The following is a 19666-nucleotide window of genomic DNA, read 5'->3' as shown; positions in this document are numbered from 1 at the left end:
GGTCTCTGCTCACGCGGGGAGGAAAAGGGGGGGGGGGGGGAGCGTGGCTGTTTGCCCCGGGGCAAAATAACGCGCGGTTGCGCAATCAGACGTCTGGTGGAGGTCCCGTGTTTAGGGGGGAGGTGCCGATCACAGGACAATCCTACGGCGCGGCAAAGAAGCGGTGCGGCAAACGGAGGGGGTTTTTTGTGTACACCAAAGTATGTGCATGCTCCGTTGGGTGCTTGTGCGCATCCACGGAGACTTGGGGGAAAAAACCCTTTTTGCGAGGGGACATGGGCGGGCGCCAGATGCCACCGGAAACGCGATCAGATGCCTGCCCTTACCCTGCGGTTTCCGGAAACTAGTACCTCGGAGGTACTAGTTTTTTACCCTGCATCTTCGGCAGGAAGCCTCGGATGAGCCACGGGAGCTCTACGCTTCCCAGATGTGGCGGTGTGATCGCGCCCAGAAAATCCGCCTATCTTCCGTCCCTGTAGCGTGGCTAATGTTCCGTGTGACCGCAGCCATTATAGTTCTGTCCCCAATTCTAAAACTTACACATAAAGCAAAAGCCACTTACATCATCACACGACATGTTGTACTCTGCCAGGACCGTCCGACATCGAGCGGCTATTCTGTACACAGTGTGTCAAAGAAACACGCCAGTCTCTAAACTTAGAATAAGTAAAGCAAGGCTCAAGTGATGCATTACCTGCGTTCATGTGACCACAGCAAACTCAGTTAGTTACTTCGGTGGGAGTTGTTCCAGAGGTGGGAGTATTTTCCCCCTATTGTTTACTTTTCCACTCCCCTGCCTGGATGCTCCAACAAGAGCAATGTGTCTTGTTGCCTTGGTCAAGAGCTTCAAGGAGGAAAGCAAAAGTTGTTGGGCTAGGAGACAGGATACAGACCCAACCAGTGTTCCCTCTAAGCTGAGTTAGAGTGAGCTAGCTCACAGTTCTTTATCCTCCAGCTCACACATTTTTGTCTCAGCTCAGGAAGGATGGCTCCAGAGCAAACTAATTAATGCAGGAGCCAAATGGTTTGCTCACAACTTTAATGCCACTAGCTCACAAAGTAGAATTTTTGCTCATGAGACTCCACAGCTTAGAGGGAACATTGGCCAACTCTATGGTACAGAGTGCCAGGCTGGGAAGAGACAGAGATGACCTGACTTGTCGCACCCAAACAGTGCCAGAAGCAAGAGTCCCTTCAATAAGATGTATTTGTAGAGGTAAAAGGTTTTAAATGTTTGACTCAGTTTATAAAAGGATCAACAATGAGAAGACTTGATGTATCTAAGCTAGTTGGAGGATCTTCTTTCTTGGGTATTTAGATAGTAGTGGGTACTTTACTCTCTCCCGTATAGTATTCCCCCCCCCCTTTTTTCTGTTGTAGTTTTTTGTAGTTATAAAAAAATCAATAAAAACTCCCCTCCGGGGGCATTTAAAAAAAAAAGATGAATTTGTGCTCCTTCTGTGCTTTGACTTACCACTCCCAGAAGGAACAGTAGTTAAAAAAAAACCCCAAACTTCTAACACCGAGTAACTCTATATGCAAAGGATGGTTAAATAAATGACAATTGCTGTACGGCATACATCTTGGCTTTTTCACCCAGGAAGTACTCTGAAAAGGATACATCGAGGGCGCCACCACTCTCTTATGTATCCCAGCAAAAAATAACCCTATCAGGGTAATACAGCTAATTGTGAAGAATGGGTGGTTCCACAGCGATGTGAAAAACGATACCTAGGAGAGAACGAAATGATTGTTTTATTAGAACTCCCACTGGTTTAGAATAACAGACGTTCAGTTAAAATACTATTACTTTTTTCCAAGAATTCCAGAACGCTGTCACAGTAGACAGAAACAAAACACAAACAATCACTGCTGGTCTCTGATGCTTCATTCATCATCAGCTTCACTCTACCTTTGGTTGAGGACAGCAGCGGGGGCACCCTTTGGCACGCTCATACATTTCCCCGCCCCTCGTAACCCCTCCCCCCAGGGAGGCTGGAGAGTTGGAATTTTTCCTGCCATCTTGTATATTGTAACAACAACAATAATACAGTCCACAGTAAACAATGGCCCCCCCAAAAAATCAAACAACAACTGTGTACTGCACAAACCCGCACCAAAGTTAACAAAAAGAGACTTCAACACAAAGGTAATTCAACACATGTAATCCATCATAGGAAAATACAAATGTCCATAATATCCCAAAGGGAACGAACAAAGGTGGCATGTTTGGTCCAACTTACATAATAGCAACCTTGGTAGGTGCTTCCTAAAGCTTAGGATACCTGGCCCATATAGAAACTGAATGAAGTTTGCCTGTTAAGAAATTGCAATGAGACTTCCTGTAGTGGCTTCTTGTTCCTGAGGAAGGACCAGAAGTCCGAAACACTGAACAATACCTAGGAAAAGTGTTGATATCTATTCCAGACTTCATTGTTTCCCTTTGAGAAATTTCTATTCTGGACTTTGTTCTTTCCCTTTGGGATATTGTGGACTTTTCTTTTTTTCCTATGATGGATTACATGTGTTGAATTGCCTTTGTGTTGAAGTCTCTTTTTGTTAACTTTGGTGCGGGTTTGTGCAGTACACAGTTGTTATTTGATGGGGTTTTTTACCATCTTGTACATTGTATGCATACTGTTTTCTCTATTCATATTTATTGGTGTGTTTTACCGTAGTTTTATATTGAGATTTTGTATACTATTTTTCTTGTAAGCCGCCCTGAGTCCTTCTTATAGGGGAGGGCGGCCTAGCAAATCCAATTTAATAATAATTTTTTTTTTTAAGTTATTTCACTCCACTGAAGTTCATCTGCGTTGCCCTGTGCAGTCCCACATGGGATCTGCGCACGCGCAGGCCTGCCGCGGAAGATTTTTTCTAGCTTGACAACTAGTGGGAGGAGCTTCCCCTGTGCACGAATGAGAGCGCTTCCCTCCAATGAGGCGCTATAAAGGGGAAAGCTCCACACACACACCCTCAGTTCTCCCGCAGCCGCCACGAGCCTTATATACTGTTAAATATAAAGAGAGAGACACTCTCACGCGATGTGCAGTTGTTGTTGGTATTTTTGGTGTGTTTTTTGTTTTGTTGTTTTGTTTTGTTTTTTGTTTTGTTTTGTTGTTGTTGTTGTTTGCTTTAATGGCTCATGCGGGGCAGGAGGGAGGGATGTGTGCCTGCACAGGACAACTGGATGAACAACAGTTACTGGTAAGTAAACCCTGTTTTATTCTCATGCAGAGTTACTCCACTGGTTTCGATGGGCTCAGGACGAAATAACTTTTGCGTTCGATTGCACTTGTTAGCAGACACCGAACACTGTGTTCATAGCAAATTCAAAGAAATGCAATAGGAACCTCACACCATTTAAATTTTACGGAAAGGTATTACCCACCTTCTGCGTTTCTGGATCTATTAGCCAGTTCCAAGCCCCAGTTGCCGTGCATACAGATACCACTATAAGAATTACTAACGAGAAGGGAAAACATTAAAACGCGTTTTGCGTGAGAGCAATCGATAATTCATTATTAGACACATAACATCTACTACTTTTTGCATTGTTTCAAACTTTTGTTCCCCTAGTCCAATTGTATCGCTTATTAGATGTCCCATCTTACTGACTGCATTGACCCATGCTGTGAAATCCACCTTGAGTCTCAGTGAGAAAGCTGGACGATATAAGTAAATAAATAAAAGGGAGTCAGCTTGAATTAGTTACAAGATTATGTCCAGACGAAGGTAGGTGTGGTGAAATCCCACTGAAATCAGTGCAATGCTTAAATGGTTACTTTGCATACTTACAGAAGAGCTGAAGAGCTATTTTGATTGGGACAACCAGTTTCCTTAGAACAGCTGCAAATTTCCGAACCCAAGAGAGGCTTCTCTGAGGCATAGGTTAAAAAAGGTAAAGGTAAAGGTTCCCTTGCTTGAAAGCCAGTCGAATCTGACTCTAGGGTTGCGGTGCTCATCTCCGTTTCAAAGCCGAAGAGCCAGCGCTGTCCAAAGACGTTTCCATGGTCATGTGGCCGGCATGATTAAACACCAAGGTGCACGGAACGCTGTTACCTTCCCACCAAAGTGGTACCTATTGATCTACTTGCAATTTCTTGCTTTCGAACTGCTGGTTGGCAGGAGCTGGAACTAGAGATGGGAGCTCACTCCGTCATGCGGCAACTCGGGTCTTGAACTGCTGAACTACTGACCTTCCACAGCCTGCAGTTCAGCGTCTTAACCACTTGAGCCACCGCAGCTCCGAGGCATAGGTTACTTCTGCTCTAAACACTTGTCTTTCCTAACTAGACATAGCAGTGTTTCACTAGAACCTACATGGAATCATCCCTTCTGCTATACGGGCTGCTTGTCTAAGTTTCTTAGTGAGAACCAGTGAGCTGTAGTCAACACGTGCTGAGCAAATCCAAAATCAATATTTGTTACGTCTTGAAAGTACCACCGGACTTCGGTTTTATTTTACTAAAATATAATACCAACACAGCCTAACTGCTCTGCCTTTTCAGAATCCCAGAACAGTCCCCTTTTGCATACCTGACAATAAGACTATATTTATTTATTTATGCATTCGATTTCAAGACCACTCCAACCCCGAAGGGTCTCTGAGCGGTTTACAATTCGATTTAATCCTAATCTAGGGCCACATTTTATCAAGGGGGATGGCTGCCTATCCGCACCCAGGCAGCAGGGCTTGATGGTTTTTTCAGCGTGGTCGTCTCTTGGCAGGCGCTCCACCTCTGGTTTTTCCTGGGGCCAGTCTTCCAGCAGCTTCCGGCAGGCCCATTGCTCGGTGCGCGGCTCGCCAGCTACTGCTTGGCCAACGTCTGTTTCGGCTCCTTCGTGCTGCGCTGACATGCCGCCGCACCTCAAGGCTCCACCTCCCAGCATCGCACATCGGGGCCGTCACGTTCAGGAACACCCTTCAGTCACTCTGTCATCGCTCCACCACCACACTCCGCCGCCGCTGCCACCGCCGCACACCCCACGAGGAGGAGGGTGCCCCCTGCCACCTAAGGGCAGGTATCCATTCATCTACTTGCGTCTTGCTTTCGAACCGCTGGGTGGGCAGGAGCTGGGACTAGGGCCGGGAGCTCACCCCGGCCACGGTGGGTTTTGAACAGCCATAGTGGCTGTTCATAGATGTTCTTACTGCGTTCTTACTGCCTGCGCCACCGCTCCCTTTACTAGCACATGATGGGTAGCCATGTTAGTTTATCTGTAGCAGTAGAAAACAGTTAAGAGTCCAGTAGCACCTTAAAGGTGAACAAAATCTGTGGCAGGGGAGGAGCTGTCATGAGTCACTGCTCACGTCTTCAGATACAGCTAGAATGGGAGTCCATCTGTCCTATATATGGGGAAATGGAGTGATTTCAGATGCCAAACAACATTCGCAGACAAATGACAAGAAAGTTAGGCCCATTCCCCGCCGCCGGATCGGGCCCCGGGGGGAACTCCTCCCCGACGTGCGCGTCACCCAAAAATGACGCGACCACGCAGGGCACGCTGGGGGCGGAGCCACAGCCATCCGAGGGAAAACTCTATGGTTTTCCCTCGTATGGCCGTGCCCCCGCCCCCAGCGTGCCTGGCGTCGTCACGTCACTTCTGGGTGACGTGCATGCGGCGCGTGCGCGCAACTGACGCCAGCTGGGAGCCCCCCGCTCCCAGCGAAAATCCACTTGGCAACCCTAGAGAAGGTGTGATTGGAGGAGGTGCGATATGCGTATCCTCCTGATATGGTGAGATGACTGGAAAAGCCAGAATGATACCATGGGGCAGCTTGCTACGAGACAAGCCCAAAGAAAATGACAACAGAACTCCACTGGTGGTCACCTGCAGCTCACAACTCAAGCCAGTTCAATGCATTATTAATTACCTCCAACCCATGCTGGATAGTGACACTTCCCTCACACAGACACTGGGGGGCTGACCTTTTCTTGCTTGCAGACAGCCTGCTAATCTAAGGCGCCTGCCACACGGCAGAAAAAAACACGGCCAAAGTGCGGCTTTTTAGAGCCGCACCAAAAGAGACACGTGGCGGCGGGATCACACAGATCCCCTGAGCTGCCGCGCAGTTGCCCCCCAGCACGATCAGATGCCGGGGACGAAGCCTCCGACGGGAGACCGAGGCAGCCGGCTGCGCATTCGTGCGCGTGTGCGGTTCGGCCAGGAACCTCGAATGCTCCTGACAACGGCCGCGCCGGCGATCCCACGGCCGCGCTTGCTGCGGCGTTTCAGGTAAGTCTTTCTCTTTACTTGGGGTTTTTTTGCTCCGCAGCACTGGGCCGTAGGGACAGATCGGGGACGGGTGCGTGCCGATTCCCAGATGTTGCGGTGAGATCGCGCCCGTTTGCTGCGCCCCCGATCCGTCCCTCTTCCGGCCCAAAACCTCCCATGTGGCCGGGGCCTAAAACAACTTCTCACCCGCAATGATAAACTACTTGACAGTAACATGGGCTCAGGTACCAAGGCCTGCAACAAACCAAGCAGCCAACTTTGCTATCGTACAGATCCTAACAACACCATCACTGGACCCAGCAACATCAGCCATGCCATCTCAGGTTCCTATTCCTGTTCATCCTCTAATGTGATTTATGCCATCACATGTCAGCAGCGCCCTTCCACCCTCTACACTGGACAAACAGGCCAGTCCCTTCGACAAAGAATGAATGGACGTGAGTCTGACATCAGAAACCACAACACTGAAAAACCAGTGGGGGAACATTTTTACCTTCCAGGATATTCAGTTGCTGACCTAGAAGTAGCAGTTATCTTACAAAGGGATTTCAAAGGGAGATTAGAAAGACTGCTGAATTGCAACTGATAAGGAAGCTCAAGACAATGCATCCACCTGATTGAACTGAGACGGAGGTTTCCTGTCTCACTACCCATGCTGATTTCGCCACGTCTACTACCTCTCTGCACACCACACCTAATCCAATCACACCTTCTATTGTCATTTGGCATCTGAAATCACTCCACTTTATATAGAAGGACTCACATTCTAGCTGAATCTGAAGTGAGCAGTGACTCACAAACGCTCATACCCTACCACAGATTTTATTAGTCTAGAACAGTGATGGCGAACCTTTTAGAGACTGAGTGCCCAAACTGTGACCCAAAACCCACTTATTGATTGCAAAGTGCCAACACGGCAATTTAACCTGAATACTGAGGTTTTACTTTAGAAAAAACAACTCATACATTAACTTAAGATGATCCAAACAAAGTAAGAAAAGCAACCCTAAATTAAAATTATTTGGCAGAGAATTTGACACTTTAATGATGGTCTGGGCCTGGCTGGGGCGATGGCACGCATGCCCACAGAGAGGGCTCTGAGTGCCACCTCTGGCACCCGTGCCATAGGTTCGCCACCACTGGTCTAGAAGGTGCTACTGAACTTACTCTTTTCTACTGTATAAGACTAGCAGCCAATGTTCCCTCTAAGCTGAGTTAGTGTGAGCTAGCTCACAGTTTTTTTAGCCTCCGTCTCACATGTTTTTGTCTCAGCTCAGGAAGGAGGGCTCCAGAGCAAACTAATTTATGCAGTAGCCAAATCACTTGCTCACAATTTTGATGCCAGTAGCTCACAAAGTAGAATTTTTGCTCACGGGACTCTACAGCTTAGAGGAAACATTGCTAGCAGCCTGACCCCATATTTTATTTTCTTGTTCAAGCAAATATGTAATGTTGTGCAACACTTGTACTAGAAAGTGCACCGATAAATTAAATCTACAGTATTACTGAATACTCTTGATGATACTGTTCACGGCATGGTCTCTTCCTCTCTTCCTCAATATACAACACAGTGTGATTCAAACAAACGAACAAACACTCTTAGAAAGTATACTAGTACAATTTGAGCCAAGCATTAATACCCATTACCACCCTGATGGAAAGTCTTACTTCTCCAGCGCCCGGTAGCCGGCTGCAGACAAGCTATGTATTCTGTAAGTCTCCTTTCAAAAGCCTTGAGGTCTGAAACAGAGGAAGGAGAAATCTAATTACGCTTGTCCTGTTTTAATGTACGTTTTGAATTCTTGACCCTCATTTGCAAAAAATAAAATAACATGGATGTGTCACAAAATGCCACTGTGCCCCATGAATTCTTACCCATGCTCCCTCACTCCCTGCATACTGAAAACCAGTGAAAACTGGTAATACCTTGTTCTGTTCCTTTTTTTTTCTTCAGAAGTAAGAAACAGGAGGACATGCGGTTGCCTGGGCAAAGGGATGGGTAAGATTACCTTAGATGACAGCTATTTATTATTATTATCTGATATTTGATGCAGGATGCTCAGTTTTAAATAAGTATTAGTTTATAATACTTATCACTGTCATTTCTGCAAATTATAAACCACTAGAGTGGTTAAGACGCTGAACTGCAGGCTGTGGAAGGCCAGTAGTTCAGCAGTTTGAGACCCGGGTGCCGCATGATGGAGTGAGCTCCCGTCTCTAGTTCCAGCTCCTGCCAACCTAGCAGTTCGAAAGCAAGACATTGCAAGTAGATCAATAGGTACCACTTCGGTGGGAAGGGAACAGCGTTCCATGCGCTTTGGTGTTTAGTCATGCCGCCCACATGACCACAGAAACGTCTTCGGACAGCACCGGCTCTTCGGCTTGGAAACGGAGATGAGCACCGCAATCCTAGAGTCGGATTCGACTGGCTTTTGAGCAAGGGAACCTTTACCTTTACCTTTAGACTTGCCCAGTATTATCAAAATCGCTCCTGCATATTCAGTTTCACTTTTTGTTCCGGCTTTTGCCTTTCATTTACTTTGAACAAATGTCTAGTAAATGTGGCTAAACTAAAATGAGCAGTGAATGGGGCCTTCCGCTTGTTGAGAAACACAAGCATCCAATTCTTGAAGGGCAGAATTAGTCTGTTATAGCAAACAAGCCACTCTCTAACCTTTTGGAGGAAACATAGGCTAGAAATATGCTAAATATATTTAAAAAAACCCAGCCTGACCTACTGCACAGAACTGTCAGGATCACATAGAAGCACAACTACATACACTGCCCAGAGATTCTTGAAGTGTGTGTGTGTCAAGTGTTGTCAGGTCGCTTCTGACTTAGGGCAGCCCTATGAATTAACGGCCTCCAAAATGTCTTATCATTGCAAACTGAGGGTTGTGGCTTCCTTGATTGAATAACTTCGTCTTGAGTTGGGTCTTCCTCTTTTCCTGCTGCCTTCAACTTTTCCTAGCCTGATTGTTTTTTTTCCAGTTAGTCTTATCTTCACATAATGTGACCAAAGTACAACAGCCTCAGCTTACTCAGTGTAACCTCTAGGGCGAATTCATGCTTGATTTGATCTAGGACTCACTTAGTTGACTTTTTGGTAGTCCATAGCGTATGGGACTCTTGGACAACGTTTGAGTCCAGTGGCACCTATAAGACCAACAAAGCTTCATTCTGGGTCTAAGCTTTTATGTGCAGGCACACTTCTTCAGATACATCGAAACAGACTTCCACAACTGTTACATATAGGTAGAGGTGGGGTTTAGTTGCCAGGATGGGCTAGTTAGAATCAAGATGCATAAGTACCAACATGGCTACGCAGCTGAGTCTGTGACTCTTGAAGAGTAGGATAAAAATATTCCAAATAAATAAACCTCTCTCTTATACACAGCCTAATCTACTTTACAGGGCTATTGTGAGGATGAAAGGGAGGAAGGCAGAATGATGTGAACTCAGACAGATCATGAGAAGGAAGGCAGGAAGAGATGCGCTTAGTAGTTCCCATGGCCCTTTCTTACACACCCAGGGAAATACTGATCGGCACTTTGGGGTCAGGCAGCAATTTCTTCCCAAGCCAGTTTGGCCAGTGATCCTGGAGGTTTTTTGCTATCTTATGGGCATGAAGCAGGGATAACTCTGTGTGTGTATGTGTGGAGAGTATTTGTAAATTTCCTGCATTGTGCAGGGGGTTGGACTAGATGACCCTGGAAGTCCTTCCAATCTATGATCCTTCCATCTCTATGATTCTATGTGTGCTAACCCAAGCCCCTTGGGGAAACAAAAATAATTTTTTAAAACCTAGTGATAAATATCAGTAAAAATTTCACAGAAAGCAGTAAAAATGAAACAGCAGCATACAATTATAGCCTCCCTCTACATGGGGGGGGGGGGGGAATCAATCAGCAGAAAATAAATCTAGTTTAAACCAGCAGAAAGAAGAACTGCAGCGATTTAAAAGTTCCCCATAATACAATCCCACTTCGAACGGCAGAAAGGGTTCTACGGACAGCCTGCAGCGATTGATTTGGTGACCTGCTTTAATCCAGGCACTAAAACAAGTTGTGCCGTTTGCTTGTTTTAAAAGGTAAAGGTTCCCTTTCTCGAAAGCCAGTCGAATCCGACTCTAGGGTTGCGGTGTTCACCTCTGTTTCAAAGCCGAAGAGCCAGCGCTGTCCGAAGACGTTTCCGTGGTCATGTGGCCGGCATGACTAAACCCCAAGGCGCACGGAACGCTGTTCCCTTCCCACCGAAGTGGTACCTATTTATCTCCTTGCAATTTCTTGCTTTCGAACTGCTAGGTTGGCAGGAGCTGGAACTAGAGACGGGAGCCCACTCCGTCTTGTTTTAAACAGTCCTTAATTGCCGGCTTGCCTGCTTGAGTCACACACTTGTGCGTGTGTGTAAAACTTATTTTTCGGAGGAAGGAACGAATAAGTAAATGCACTGAGTAAACATGCCGCGGGGGAGGAAGAAGGGTGGAAGATAAAGACGTTACAATAATCGCTGGTGGGTAGCCGTGTCGGTCTGAAGCAACAGAACAAAGTTGGAGTCCGGTGGCACCTTTAAGACCAAGACCAGTAAAGTTTTATCCAAAGGTCTAAGCTTCCGTGTAGAGGCACACTGATGTTCCAATAATGTTACACGTTTACTTAAGACAGAATAAGTAAAGCAATAGAGAAACTCTTAGGAGGAGACTGGGGGGGGGGTGTGAGGGAGAGAGCCGCCGGGCAAAGGCCCCTTTCGAAATGATGGGAAAACACCCCCCCCTCCCCCTCCCCCTTACCTTCCGCCTGCTCCAGCGAGTTCATCTCGGGGGGAAGAAAAGAGGACGCCCGCAGCCACCCAACTCCGTTCAGACTCGCAGCCCCGAACCCATCGCGCGTCCTGCGGTTTTCCTCCTCTTTCTCCCTTTCTGCAGCCGAGGTCCGGCACTTGCTTCACAACAATCGAACCATCGCCTCTTTTCATTGGACAGACTGCGCATATTACGGGCCACTGTTTAGCAAGCTTTGTCTCCATTGGCCAAATTCTGTTGAGGGCGAGAAGCCGAAGAAGCGTGGTTAAGGGAAAGGGCAAAAGAGGATGCGCATGCGTGACGGAGGATGGCCTGTACGCAGACGATCCTTCCACGGGACATAGTGAGGCGGTGGAAGCCGTTCCGCCTTGGCTGTTTCTTTGCAAAAATCAGGGCTCACCGCATCGTTTCCATATTCGTCGTCATTATTATTGTTATAATCTCTGCTTCCGCAAAGCAGCATTAATGCATTTTAGAAACCACTGGAAATTAAACCCGCTGGATTTAGGCGTCTGTTTAATTCTGTTTATCTGTAATCCTGCCAACCTAGCAGCTCGAAAGCAAGAAATTGCAAGTAGATAAATAGGTACCACTTCGGTGGGAAGGGAACAGCGTTCCGTGCGCCTTGGTGTTTAGTCATGCCGGCCACATGACCACGGAAACGTCTTCGGACAGCGCTGGCTCTTCGGCTTTGAAACGGAGAAGAGCACGGCAACCCTAGAGTCGGATTCGACTGGCTTTCGAGCAAGGGAGACCTTTACCTTAATTCTGTTTGCTAGCTCTCGTATTTGTGTGCTAATTTGCTGCCATTCATTGATCTTGCCGCCTTGATCTAATCTCAGCTTCACTTAGGCATCTTAATAAATTCAGGTGTTGGTCAGAGGCAGCAGAACAAAGTTTGAGTCAAGTGACACCTTTGAGACCAACAAAGTTTTATTCAAAGCCTAAGCTTTTGCACAGGAAAGCTTACACTTTGAATAAAACTGTGTTGGTCTCAAAGGTGCTGCTGGACTCAAACTTTGTTCTTATGCATCTTAACTCTGACTGGTCCTTCCTGACGCTTCCACACACACACACTCCATCTCCGTGTATGTAAGGCTTGAATAAATTTTGTTCCAATTTGTCTGAGGAAGTGTGCTTGCACAGGAAAGCTTACATCTTAAATAAAACTTTGTCGGTCTTAAAGGTGCCACTGGACTCAAACGTCGTTCTGCTGCTTCAGACCAACACAGCTGCACACTTGGATCTGTCTTCATTGGAAATTAAGGCTATCACACCTGCATAGTAATTTGGGTGCCCCCCACCACCACCACGCTGTGTGATCTAACTTCTGCTTTGGGTAGGTATCCTGCATGAAGCCAAATCAGATGATAGCGGCCAGGGAGATTTAATGCTGGAAAAGAAAAAAGAAAAAATAATAGCCCACAATATGGCCCACGTTTCTGCCTGAGACCCAAGGCAGGTTACAAAATTGGTTTTATTTAAGGTTTCTTGTTTTTATTGTTCAAGACCTTGGTCTAAGAACGGCAGAAAAGAAACATGCCGGTTATTTATTTATTTATTGGATTTCTACCCCACTCTCCCAGCCAGAAAACAACCATACAATGAAAAACATCCAATTAACGATAATACTAGGATTACAGAAGCAGAAAACCATCCAAACAAAATGTCTCCATCGTGACATACCCTAATTCAGAAAGAGAGGATTACAAAGGTAGGAGATAATGAGGTAAAAGCAAGGTGATAACACGCAAGAAATATTGCAATAGACTACAATCCTATTCCCCTACAGAAGCGTCTGGAGCTCTTCCATTATACTAATCCTTTTATAAAAATACCCTCCTGAACATCTGGGTTTGGGTCATTCTGAAAAATGATACATTGAAGGAGGGAGGTAGTTTCCTGATGATTTTGAGGAGGATCTGGGAATTAAAGAGGCTCAACAAAGCTTTTAGACCAGTCCAAATCCAGGATAAACTCTGAAATCAGTGAGCATCCAGTCCAAAGCTTTGTTTCTACGTGTTAAAGAAACAAAAGATGAAGGTGTGAATAACTCCATATTTGGACCACCTGAAGTCATATGGGTTGCCAGCCTCCAGGTGCAGCCAGAAGTTTTCCCAAAAATTAAAATTGATTTCCAGGTTACACAGATTACTTAGTTTGGTCAAAACAGCAGCATTGGAGGAGCAGACTCTAGTCTAAGGTATATCATAGTATCTAAGCTAAACTGAAGTCCTAGAGTGACAACACATTCTAGCTGAGCTTTCTCCCCTCCCCAAGCCCTGCACTCCCAAATCTCCAGGAAATTCCCAACCGGGAAGTGGCAACCCCAGCTGAACCACCCATGCCGTGTAGTGGGTAGTGTAGAGTTGGTGTAGGATCTGGTTTCCAATTAGGATTGGCCACCTTCCTACCAACCTAGCAGTTCGAAAGCAAGAAATTGCAAGTAGATAAATAGGTACCACTTTGGTGGGAAGGTAATGGCATTCCATGTGCCTTGGTGTTTAGTCATGCCGGCCACATGACCATGGAAACGTCTTCGGACAGCGCTGGCTCTTCGGCTTTGAAACAGAGATGAGCACCGCAACCCTAGAGTTGGATTCGACTGGCTTTCAAGCAAGGGAACCTTTACTTTACCTACTAATTACATCCCACACTGCCTTTTATACAAGGATCCCAGAGAGCGAGAGAGAGATTTTTTCCCTTAGTGATGTCACTACTAGGTTAATGGATATTGGAGAGACCTGCTGTTTAATAATATGTGACCTATGTGACTCTTAAAAGAGTACCTTTTGTTGTAGCAGCTGGGAAAATTACATGTGCAATCTGCTGCCATTTTTTGTGGAGGTGACCACAGTTAAGTTTATTATAATGAATTATAATGAATATGCTATGCATATATTGATTTCCCTTTTCTGGTATATTGGTTAATTTGTGGACATTTAGATTCCTCTGGTGAATCTCTTTTTAGATAATACATGCTTGTGAATAATGTTTTCTGATGACTAATGGTATTAAGCAAATAAATTGAACTGAACTCCCAAGAAAACATGCATAATATTGGTAAATTTTACAGGCTTAGGGGACAGAAAACACTTCATTCACTACCCCCCTCATCCAGATGTGCACAGAGGAAGTCAAGGATGGGGAGTGACAACTGCATATACTGGATTTCTCTCTACCATGCAGTTTAGAGTTTCCAGGTCCCCACCCCCACCACTGGCAGGGGATGGGGGAATACGGTTGCTAGATCCAGATTGGGAAACTTTCAAGCAAGGGAACCTTTACTTTACCTACTAATTACATCCCACACTGCCTTTTATACAAGGATCCCAGAGAGCGAGAGAGAGATTTTTTCCCTTAGTGATGTCACTACTAGGTTAATGGATATTGGAGAGACCTGCTGTTTAATAATATGTGACCTATGTGACTCTTAAAAGAGTACCTTTTGTTGTAGCAGCTGGGAAAATTACATGTGCAATCTGCTGCCATTTTTTGTGGAGGTGACCACAGTTAAGTTTATTATAATGAATTATAATGAATATGCTATGCATATATTGATTTCCCTTTTCTGGTATATTGGTTAATTTGTGGACATTTAGATTCCTCTGGTGAATCTCTTTTTAGATAATACATGCTTGTGAATAATGTTTTCTGATGACTAATGGTATTAAGCAAATAAATTGAACTGAACTCCCAAGAAAACATGCATAATATTGGTAAATTTTACAGGCTTAGGGGACAGAAAACACTTCATTCACTACCCCCCTCATCCAGATGTGCACAGAGGAAGTCAAGGATGGGGAGTGACAACTGCATATACTGGATTTCTCTCTACCATGCAGTTTAGAGTTTCCAGGTCCCCACCCCCACCACTGGCAGGGGATGGGGGAATACGGTTGCTAGATCCAGATTGGGAAACTCCTGGAGATTTGCAGATGGAGCCTGGGGAGGACAGGGACCTCAGTGGGGAACAATGCCATAGAGTCCACCCTCCAAAGTATCCCTTTTCTCCAGGGGAACTGATCTCTGGAGACGAGCTGTAATTCCAGAGGATCCCCAGATCCCACCTGGAGACTCTGCATCCCTACGCTGCTGCCAGAAAGAAGAGGGAAACCCCCCAATTATCAAGTCTACAAGAGCAAAGTAATCAAGGGTATAGTGATTAGAGTGTTAGGCTAGGACAAGGGTGGCCAAACTTGCTTAATGTAAGAGCCGCATAGAATAAACGTCAGATGTTTGGGAGCCACAAGACATAAACAAAAATTACATGTTTTTACTGGGAAATATGCAAATTTACTTTTTATTAACATTAAATGAGACTGCCAAAAATAATAACGAAAGCGGTAAAAGCAGATATTGATAATGATATTTATTTGTCCAATGATATTTTTGCTAATGATATTCAATTTGATTTATTACGATCAAAGATCAGCAAATTCTCAAAATGTTACGCTGCGCTTTGGGGGGCGGAGTTCCCCCGGGGCCCGATTCTGCGGCGGCGGAAATCAGGCCTCCAAAGCGGGGGTTTACCTGCCCCCCGCCCCCACTTGGCAGCCCTAGCTCAGGGTCACTTTCCTCATGGGGTTGTTGTGAGGATAAAATGGAGGATGGGAGAGGGAGAACCTTGTTGCCTTGAGCTCCTCTGAAAGAAATTGCACTGTCCCGCCACCCCAAACAAACACATATTGCTCTAAATCGATAAACCATTTGAGTGACTGCAGTCCTAAACAGAGTTTTGTGTGTGTTATTTGCCATCACGCAGCTTCAGGCTTACGGCATCCATAGGCATTCGTGACCTCCAAAATATCCTATCATTAAACACCCTTCTAAGTCCATGGAAGTCAATGAATCTCAGTGAGCAAACCAGGCTATAAATGGCCATGTTAGTCTGTAGGAGTAGAAAAGAGCAAAAGTCCAGTAGCACCTTAAAGACAAAATTGGGGGGGGAGGATATAACTCTTTACTTCTTTGTTTAATATATCCTGCATAAAGATAATTGTTTCATAATCCCTATATAGTCCCCTTTCCCCTTCTGTACCCCTTTTACGTTATTATTTTGTTTATTAAAATAAAAATATATTACAAAAAAAAAGACTAAAATTTGTGGCAGGGTATGAACTTTCACGAGTCACCGCTCACATCTTCAGATACAGCTAGTTGTAGTAAAGAGCAAGAGTATTGCTTATTATGAAGTTCCAGATTATTTGTTACAATTTTTGTACATGTTTTATATATTTGTATCTTTTTATGATTTACTAGCTCTGTATGGAAAATGTATATTCTTGACTCTGACAAAGACGGGAAAAGTGACTTTACCAGGGAGACATATTAGTCTGCTGGAAAGTTATACGGTCTACTGAAAGATATATAACTGCTGTCATGATTATCACTGGCTGAAAATACAAAAGTCACAGGTCTTGTTGCCAAAACTCTTTTTCTGTATGAGAATAGAAGAATTGTGTTTTGCATACTCCTGTGTTTTGCCCTTTGACATGGTGCACATATATGTTGAAGGTTTCATTTCATTTCATGAGACATAATTCCATTCTATTGAAAGATTGTATTGAACCAAACATAAAATTATGCAATCTATAAGGTTTTGTATAAATCTTTCATTTTCAGTTTTATACAGTTAATTAGAAATTGTTCCTACACACTGGGGTTTTTTTTGGGGGGGGGAGGTTGTATTTTTTGCTATTAGTAGCCCTGTGTTCCCTTTTACGATTTTGTAACCTTTAGGCAAGCGCTGGACATCTCCCAGACAATGCTCCCTCTAAGATGTGGAGTCTTGTGAGCAAAAATTCTACTTTGTGAGCTACTGGCATTAAAGTTGTGAGCGAGCGATTTGGCTGCTGCATAAATTTGTTTGCTCTGGAGCCATCCTTCCTGAGCTGAGACAAAAATGAGTGAGCTGGAGGCTAAAAAACTGTGAGCTAGCTCACACTAACTCAGCTTAGAGGGAACACTGCTCCCAGAATATCCCTGAGCCCACTGGGGAGGGCGGGATATAAATGTGAAAAATGAATAAATAAAATTGTAATGTATTCCGCTCTGACCATGTGCGCGACCGTTGGGCCACGCGGTCATGCAAAAGCCTGAAGCTTCGATCCCCATGAACAATAGCCGAGCGGATCCTAGCCCGCACCTATCAGAGGGCCAGGTCCGCAGCCGAGAGCCTATGGGACTCTCGGCTACTGTATATAGTCTATAGGGAAGTAGGGTGTGTGTTTTGGTGGTGGGTTTTCAGAGCATATAAACCGGCCTGCGAGCCGGCTTACTTTTGTCTTGTTCCATCCGAATAAAAGTACTTTGCTGAAATCACTCAACGTTTCTCAGTACTTTTCAAAAATAAATAAAAGTACAACCAATCTCCAGACCAATGTTCCCTCTAAACTGTGGAGTCTTGTGAGCACACACTAACTCAGCTTAGACGGAACACTGCTCCAGACTACTGCAATCAGTTCCCCTGCAGAAAATGGCTGCTTTGTGGACACTACGGCACTACAGCCTGTTGAAGACCTTCCCGTCCGCAAACCTAGGCCTCCCATTCCCAAATCTCCAGGCCAGGAATTTCCCAACTCAGAGTTGGCAACTTGAGAACTGTTACTCATAATTAGAGATGTAAAATTTCCGGAAATTTTGAAGCTCGGAAAAAAACCCGGTTTTTTTCCGGAAAAAAACGGAAAGTTTCGGAAAAATTGTTTCGGAAAAATTGAAAAAAATGCTACATTAGCATTTTTTTTGTCTTTTCTAGATTGAAAGTCATTCTGTTACTTTAGGAACATAAAAAATGACTATGGACATTTTTACTTGGCATGAAATTATCACAACTAGCATATTAAAAATATAGTGTATCCAAACAATTATTACAAATAGAATACCCATCCACATGCAAAAACAAAACTGAAACCTTTTTCTTTTCTTGTGACAATAGTACCTCCTAAAGGAAGAAATGCATCTTGTTCTTGCATTGGAGAGTTCAGTTTGTAACCTAGGACTTGCTTGTCCTCAGTGCACAGAAATTAGATCAATCTGATACCATTATATATTTTAGAAATGATTTGGAAAATATTTGAACACCTTGTCTTAAAATATTTTATTTATCATGTTAAAATAAAACATTCCATAATCAATTTCTTTTCTTTTCTTTTTTCAATTTTTCCAATTTTCCGGAAAAAAACAAAAAAGCTTCAGGGGAAAAAACGGGGAAAAAACGGTTTTTTTCCGAATTTTCCCGGTTTTTTTTCCGGGCCTTCACATCTCTACTCATAATAATCATTATTATATATTAAAGTGTTAATTCTGCTTAGGACTGGACTGTGCGCACACAGGGCCGGGGCCCCGGGGCGCTGCGGAGCACCGCAAAAAAAAGAAAACCCGGAGGCCTCCCCGTTGCCACGGTAACCAGGTAGGCCCGGCTAGGCCGCGCTTCCCTTCGGCCCTCCCGGGGGCGCTGTACGAGGAGGCCTCGGCTCGCTCCTTCGCCCCCGGGCGGGCCGAGGGGCGGAGGATGGTTCCCTCCCAGCCGCCCGCGGAAGAGGCGGAGCCGGGGAGGGGCGGCCGCGTTTGCCTTCCTTTCATGCAGCCCGACCTCCCATCTATTGCGTGCTGCGGCGGCCGTTTGGGGAGAGCGGAAACGAGCGAGGCCGCCGTGCGGGAAGGAACGCCGCCGTGGAGCCCCGGCCGAGTGAGTGGCGGAGCCCGTGGGAGGGGAAGCGGCGGGGGGTGTTTGTTTATGTGGGTCTCGCTGAGGTGACCATAAATTCAGGGGTTTTTGTTGTTGTTGTAATGTTGGAGTGTGTAGTGGGGTCAGCTTCCCAGGCGCCATTTAAGAGGGAAGGCCTTCCTTTCCCCCCCCTCCGCCCCGTCTCCCAATTCTGTAGCATTTCAGGTGTGTTTATCGGGAGTATCACCGGGGGGACGACGACGACGGCAGCCGCAAGAACCTTAAAATCTGCATTCTTTCTTTCCCCGTCTTTGTTTTATCTTATTTATATTATGCAGCGTCTTTCCATATACATAATAACGGGGTTGTGAGCGAGCCATTTGGCTGCTGCATACATTAGTTTGCTCCCTCTAAGCTGTGGAGTCTTGTGAGCAGAAATTCTACTCTGTGAGCTACTGGCATTCAAGTTGTGAGCGAGCCATTTGGCTGCTGCATACATTAGTTTGCTCTGGAGCCCTCCTTCCTGAGCTAAGACAAAAATGTGTGGGCCGGAGGCTAAAAAACGGTGAGCTAGCTCACACTAACTCAGCTTAGAGGGAACACTGCCCCCCCACCATGACTTTGTAAGGTTGTCAACAACCTGGAGAAAGGAAGCGCCCTGTCTCTTTGGTGCGGACTTTATGGCGTGGGAATGGGTAGGCAAAGGTTTTTTTTCCAGGGCACAAGAGATCTATGTCGCCTGGTAAATAACACCCGATTGAGCCTCTATGAAAGGGGCAGGGTGTTGTTTTCCTCCAGGTTGCCGGCAACCCCACCACTTTGATTTCCCACTTTTATCTTCCAGCGTCCTTTCCAAATGCACAGTTTGGGGGGGGGCAACAAAACCCCTGCCGCTGCAACTGCACCCCTCCTGCTTTTCCGTTTTTTATTCTTGACTGTCCTACCCAGATGCAGAA

At 45.5% G+C, this 19666-nt stretch overlaps 2 protein-coding genes across 3 annotated transcripts in view; one reads left to right on the top strand and one right to left on the bottom strand.

The window, feature by feature from the left end:
- CNEP1R1 (CTD nuclear envelope phosphatase 1 regulatory subunit 1) overlaps window positions 1-11161 on the bottom strand; it is a 14345-nt gene extending 3184 nt beyond the window's left edge. The window contains exons 1-5 of the mRNA XM_015419258.1: window positions 11030-11161; window positions 7909-7980; window positions 3392-3465; window positions 1622-1731; window positions 563-617 (exon numbers count right to left, since the gene is read on the bottom strand). Coding sequence (XP_015274744.1) covers window positions 563-617; window positions 1622-1731; window positions 3392-3465; window positions 7909-7980; window positions 11030-11054 — 336 coding nt within the window. The 5' untranslated portion in view covers window positions 11055-11161. The remainder of the gene's footprint in view (window positions 1-562; window positions 618-1621; window positions 1732-3391; window positions 3466-7908; window positions 7981-11029) is intronic.
- A 7426-nt stretch (window positions 11162-18587) lies between these two features.
- The window catches only part of LOC107117184 (nuclear receptor coactivator 5-like), a 27534-nt gene continuing 26455 nt past the window's right edge, over window positions 18588-19666 (top strand). For both annotated transcript variants that reach the window (XM_015419256.1, XM_015419254.1), the window contains exon 1: window positions 18588-18731. The gene's annotated coding sequence lies outside the window, so the exon portion shown is untranslated. The remainder of the gene's footprint in view (window positions 18732-19666) is intronic.

This window comes from Gekko japonicus, unplaced genomic scaffold (genome assembly GCF_001447785.1).
Source record: "Gekko japonicus isolate JY-2015 unplaced genomic scaffold, Gekko_japonicus_V1.1 scaffold111, whole genome shotgun sequence".
NCBI lineage: Eukaryota > Metazoa > Chordata > Lepidosauria > Squamata > Gekkonidae > Gekko > Gekko japonicus.
This window is presented reverse-complemented; position numbering and strand designations above follow the sequence as displayed.